This window comes from Mobula birostris, chromosome 13 (assembly GCF_030028105.1).
Source record: "Mobula birostris isolate sMobBir1 chromosome 13, sMobBir1.hap1, whole genome shotgun sequence".
In the NCBI taxonomy this organism is placed as follows: Eukaryota; Metazoa; Chordata; class Chondrichthyes; order Myliobatiformes; family Myliobatidae; genus Mobula; species Mobula birostris.
In genome coordinates, this window is record NC_092382.1 from 103,858,353 (window position 1) to 103,864,292 (window position 5,940).

The 5,940-nt window shown below is 48.4% G+C and overlaps 1 protein-coding gene across 4 annotated transcripts in view; it reads left to right on the forward strand.

The window, feature by feature from the left end:
• Positions 1-5,707, forward strand: part of LOC140207246 (uncharacterized) — a 14,963-nt gene extending 9,256 nt beyond the window's left edge. Inside the window, exons 8-10 of one of the 4 annotated variants that reach the window (XM_072275687.1) lie at positions 573-637; positions 1,642-1,839; positions 5,182-5,707. In XM_072275687.1, coding sequence (XP_072131788.1) covers positions 573-637; positions 1,642-1,834 — 258 coding nt within the window. In that variant the 3' untranslated portion in view covers positions 1,835-1,839; positions 5,182-5,707. Of the gene's footprint in view, positions 1-572; positions 662-1,641; positions 2,065-5,181 lie in introns of those variants that run through there. The other 3 variants (XM_072275686.1, XM_072275689.1, XM_072275688.1) reach the window with 3 other exon arrangements.
• The last annotated feature ends 233 nt before the right edge of the window (positions 5,708-5,940 follow it).

The window sequence follows — 5,940 nt, forward strand, 5'->3', positions numbered from 1 at the left end:
ACCTCCCTCCACACCGTCCCATTACGCACACCAGGCGTCAATCATAGTGAAATTCCCACCACGACGTCGCATTACACACCCCCGGGGTGAAAGGTGAGTGAATCTGCCTCGAAACCGTCCCAGCAGAACACCCTCCGCACCTTGGGCACAGAATGAAATTATCCTCAGCGTCCCGTTACACACTTACGGGGTTAGATACAGTTTGATGCTCCCTCCCAACGGTCCCATCAGGCACTTCTGTGGTCAGAGAAAGAGAGATTCTCCCTCCACACCGTCCTGTCGCACTCCCGTGTTCAGACACAGAGTGAATCTCCCACCACACCGTCCTGTCACACACACCCGTGGTTAGACACTGAGTGAAGATCCCTACACACCGTCCAATCACACACTCCCGGGGTCAGACACTGAGTGAAGATCCCTCCACGCCGTCTCATCGCACATTTCCGGTATCAGACAGAGAGTGAAGCTCCCTCCACACAGTTGTATTACACACTCCTGTTGTAATAAACTGAGAGATGCTAAGTAATTAGTTTTCGATTTCCGGCATTAAGTGAAGGAATTTAATTTTACAGAGCTTTGTTTCCCGAACTCTGTACTACCGAAACGGTGCATACTGGATTGGAAAATGCGAGGACGGGTGAGATTCGGAATGATGTGTTGGGTGAGATTTCGGGAATGAAATGCTCCACACCGGAGAAAATGGGATTAGTTTACGAATGAACTAGGTTTGTGGGAAGAGGGAGAAGGATTGGGATTTGTTTGAAGACTGTACGAGGTGGTCGGGAGGGTGTGGCACAATAGGAATATTTTCGGGAGCCATACTTGACTGCCGGGGAAGGACAGGGCAGTGAGAATATTTTGACGATGGGCAGTGGCCTCCCGCGATTATTTAACTGGGATTATTTTGGTGACTGGGGCAGAGCTGTGAGGAGTGCGAGATGCAGTGGAATTTGTTTGGAGTCAGACATGTATCTGGACGCAGAGTCGGAATAGTTTGGCGATAGGCGTTGCTCTGTGAGAAAAGAGCTATGCAGCAGGATTAGTTTGGGGGTAACACTGATCTGAGGGGTGAGAGTGGGGCAACTGGATTAGTTTGGAGACCGATACAAGGATATGGGCACAGAGTCGGTCAGTGGGTCTAATTTGCAGTCTGACGCAGGGCTGAGGAAACAGTGAGGTGCAATGGGATTAACTTGGAGACTGACATGAACTGTGGGGATAAGGAGGAACAGTGGGATTGATTTGGCAACAGACACAGGGCTGCAGGAAGAAAGTGTGCATCTGGGTTTAACTTCGGGACTCCGTGAGTCGGTGGAAAGTGTGTGGGATAGTGGGATTTGTTTGGGGACTGAAATACATCTGAGGGGAAAAAGTGGGTGCGTTCGATTCGCCTTGGGACGGCCACAGGACTGTCGAGACAGCGGGACGACGGACCGGAGGCTGTGGGGGAGGTGGTGTAGTTGGAGTAATTTGGCGACTGGCACAAAGCACTGGCGAGACGTTGGGACAGTGGGATTATGTTGCGGACGTCACAGGGTTGCGGAGATGACGCGGGTTTAATGGGATTACTTTGGAAACGGTCTTGGGTTGTCTGCTGGATCTGTTTTGTCTCTGTTCAAACTTTTTAACCATTTTTGATAGGAATGCTGCGAATGGTCTCCTGTACAAGGTGTCCTCTGGAACGGCCACCTGCAGTGAATGCAAATGGAATAGAAGGCGTGACAATTGTATTTATGATAAACACCATTTCATCTGCGAGAAGTCTGCACCCTGCTGCCCCGATATTCCTGAAAGGATCCAGAATCTCTGTCAACAGCCCGAAGAGCCGACTTGAATCAAGTGATTACCCCGTCCTCCCTTTCCTTGCCTCTCCTCCACTCTTACTCACTCCATCCTCTGAAATTACTCCCCACACTCTCTGCCCCATACCTTCTACTGTATTCTTCTCTTCTTGCAACCCCATTCTCCCCACCACACATGGACAAACCCCTCTCTCCATCTCTCCCCGTCTTTCTCGCCTTCCCTCCCCCATCCCGCTCTTCCTCACTCACTCTAACTCTCTCTCTACACCCTCTCCTCACCCTGTTTCCTCGACCTTTCACCGCCCGCTGTTGCTCCGCTCCCTCTTCCAACCTCTTTTCTCTTTTCCTCCCTTTTACCCTCTCTCTACCCCACTCTCTCCTTCCCCTCTCCGTTCTCTTTAACACCTCCGACTCCCTGATCTCTCCCTCTTTCTACGTCCCACCCACTCTCAGCACAATCCTGTGCCGTCTGGATCTCGATACCCCGATCCTCGGTAAATGTTTATGCGGATTCACTCTGTCTCTGCTCCTCATGAGGTTATGCAACTCTGTAAGGCTACAACTACACTCCAAGGAATAAAGACTCCTTCCCCCCCTCTCTCCATCTCAATCTCCTGAGTCCCGGCAGTATCCTTGGAAATCTCCCTGTACATTATATCCGGCTCAATGGCATTTGTCCCAGAGCGGGGCGACCAAAACTGTTCGGCCACACAGACGTCTTGTACCGCTGCCGCGACATCACCCGACTCCTGTACTCAAGGGGGATAATAGAGGAAGTTTTATTTTTTTTTTTTTACTCACAGAGTGGTTTGTGCATGGAATGCACTGCCTTAGCCAGTGGTGGAGGCAGATACACTAGTGAAATTTAAGTAATTACTAGACAGATATATGGATGAATTTAAGTTGGGGCTATTATGGGAGGTAGGGTTTGAGGGTCGGCACAAAATTGTAGGCCGAAGGGCGGTACTGTTCTGTGCTATTCTATGTTCTATGTTCTGTCACCCGCCCTCCTTTAGAAGCTGCCACGTTTCCGCGAGGAATTCCGTCATCCCCGACCTTCCCTACCCCATCCCCGTGTCCGTTAACGGCTCCATCGGCTAAATCCCTCCCAGACTCCGTCGCCGCCCCACAGGCCTCCCGCTCTGTATTCACTGAGAGTTGTGGACAACATGAGGGGGAAATGACGTCTGGTGCTCCACCTCCCCACTTCCGCTGGATATCTATCACCAGGATCGGAGCCTCTCCACAACTCTGCATGTACAGGCCAGTCTTCCGGTTCCACACCGCTTGCATCAGTGTCTGCAATGTAATCACCCTTTCCCTGGCCTCCTCTCCCTTCCTCTTACTTCATTTCCTCGCAGCACACCATCCGGTATCACACACACACACACACACACACACACACACACACACACACACACACACAGAGCATCTCCGAGAGACACACACAATTCGAGACAACTTGAACGCCGAAGTGCTGCGTATTGGTGAGTGGGGAGACCGTAGGAGGGAGAGGGTTTCACACTTCTTCTGATTCCAGTTGAGTGTGCTGCGATGATGTGGGAGATACTTCACATGTCTGACCCCAGCAGTGTGATGGGATAATATTTAGGGAGCTTCGCTGGTTGTTTATGACGCCGAGAGTGTGTGATGGGACGGTGTGGACGGAGCTTCGTTCTGTGTATGACCCGAAGAGTGTGTGATGGGACGGTGCGGAGGCAGATTCACTCTGTGTCTGACTCCAGGAGTGTGTGATGGGACGTGCGGAGGGAGATTCACTCTGTGTCTGACCGCGGGAGTGTGTGATGGGATAGTGTGGAGGGAGATTCACTCTGTGTCTGACCCCGGGAGTGTGTGATGGGACGGTGTGGAGGGAGATTCACTCTGTGTCTGACCGCGGGAGTGTGTGATGGGATAGTGTGGAGGGAGATTCACTCTGTGTCTAACCCCGGGAGTGTGTGATGGGACGGTGCGGAGGGAGATTCACTCTGTGTCTGACCCCGGGAGTGTGTGATGGGTTGTATGAAGGGAGGTTCGCACTGTCTGTGACTCACAGTTGTATGTCAGAGGATTTCGACGTTTAAACAGACTCCAATCAGAGATAACGAGCTGGAAAATGGCAACTCAAAAGTTCTGCTGCAAAGGCTTCAATATGAGCACCCTTTCTGTGGCCCCACACTCTCCTCGCCTTTCTTCCTCTTCTCTCAGCACACCATTCCTTCCGTATGATTCACAAGAGAGTGAGGGAACAGCTGGAGGTCCGGGTCTATATAGGTAGGAATAACATCAGTATGAACAGGGAGGTTTTTCTGCAAAATGAGATCAGGGCTTTGGCTATTTAATTAAAGGACAGGACGGTTACGCGTCCCAGTGAGGCCAGACAGTAGAATATCCTGTTGTTTATATCCAGTAGAATATCCAATAGAATATCCTGAGCACGAGGCTCAGGAGTTGGTGTAGGTGGGAGGGCTTCAACATTTGGGATCCTAGTGTTTTTTTTTTTTTCCCAAGGAAGGTGGGATCTTTACTGAGGGGATGAAAGGATGTTTACTCCTAAACTAGAGGGGAATTATTATCTGAGCGGGATAGTTTACCAGGACTGTGCATGAGAGTTGGTGCAGTGATGCTGAACTCAGAGATGCAGGGGTTGGTATTCAAAGTTTCAGAGCAGATAGCGAATGCGTGTGGAGACAGATGTTGTAAAGACTCAGTCAAAAGCCTGAATCAAAAGATTGAGTATGATGCGTCCAGTGCCCTGAGCTGCGTATATTTCAATGCAGAAAGTCTGAAAAAACAAGCGGAGGTGAGCTCAGGGCTTGAATCAACGCTTTGAATAATGATATTGTAGCGATTGTTGAGACTTGGTTGCAAAAGGAGAAAGCAGGACAGCAAAATATTTCGGACTTCCTTATTTTTTGACGTGATTAAACGCAAGAAATGAAAGGAGCAGGGGTGATATTACTAGGCAGAGTAAATACTACCGCAGTGCACAATCAGAATAGACATGGAACTGGTATAAGTGAGGCATTATGGTTGCAAATGATGAATAAGGAATGGATGATGTTACATGCTCAAGGAGATCTGTTTTTTTTTTGAATGATGTGAAGGTCTGTTGGAGGTCACCTGCTGTGATTTTCCCGCCGATGTGAGGTCACGTGGTGGCATGTGCACCATGGGTATGTAAGGGTCGACCCAGATGACGCAGTAGGTTTTTAGTTTGTAGATTTCCAGGTAGAACGTGCTGTGTCTCCGTTTCTGTTGCGTGTCTGTTTTTGTGACGCAGTTTCATTTTTAAAACGGGGTGTGCGTTCTGTTGCAAGATACAATATTACACGACTGGAAATTTTGCTAGATGTGTTTATTTACTCAATTCCAACAGTAGAAGGGAGAGTGAAGAATTTATCGAAGTACAGGATCGAAGGAGCAAAAGGAGCCGCCATCGTTCGGCAGTTTAACAAAGGATCGACCTCATTGAGTCTTCGTTGGCGAAGTACCGATCAGCATCGCGGATAATTCTTGCCAAAATGAGCAAGGTGTTCATACAAATGTTTGCTCTCTCTCTAAAAGAACTTAAGGTCATTTTTGTTTTAAACTGTTTATTTTTGGCATCGTGAATCCTGTGGACAGAACCAGCAGTAAAGTCGCGCCTGTGAAGAAATCCTTCTCCAGAGAAGTCTCTCCCAATTGAACGTATAAATCTGTTGGACTTTAGAAAATTTATCGCTTTAAGAAATACATTTGACTTTATCGCTTTTAGAACTACTTTCGCATTTAACCCTTTAAGAACCAGTGCCAAGTGTCGATTTGTTGAGCGGCTGCATATCGGTTAACTTCCGCTTGAAGCATCCGTTTGTATTTTTTTACCTTATCGTTTATCCGTGTTTAATAAATGTTTGGTTCTTTTTATATAACCTGTCTCTGTTGATATTCATGTTGCCGGTTACGTAACATAATCTGTGGGGGCTCGGGGGTGATGTTCCTATTTTGAGTTTAAGTACTGGTAATTACAATTTTGATTTGGAAAAGGGAAATACCCGTTTTTTTTTTTGTTGTTGTTGTTGCTGTTTGATTGGTGTGTGTGTTGTACTCGGCACCAATGGATATTAATGGGTTTTTGGAGACGCCGGACTCGGCATCT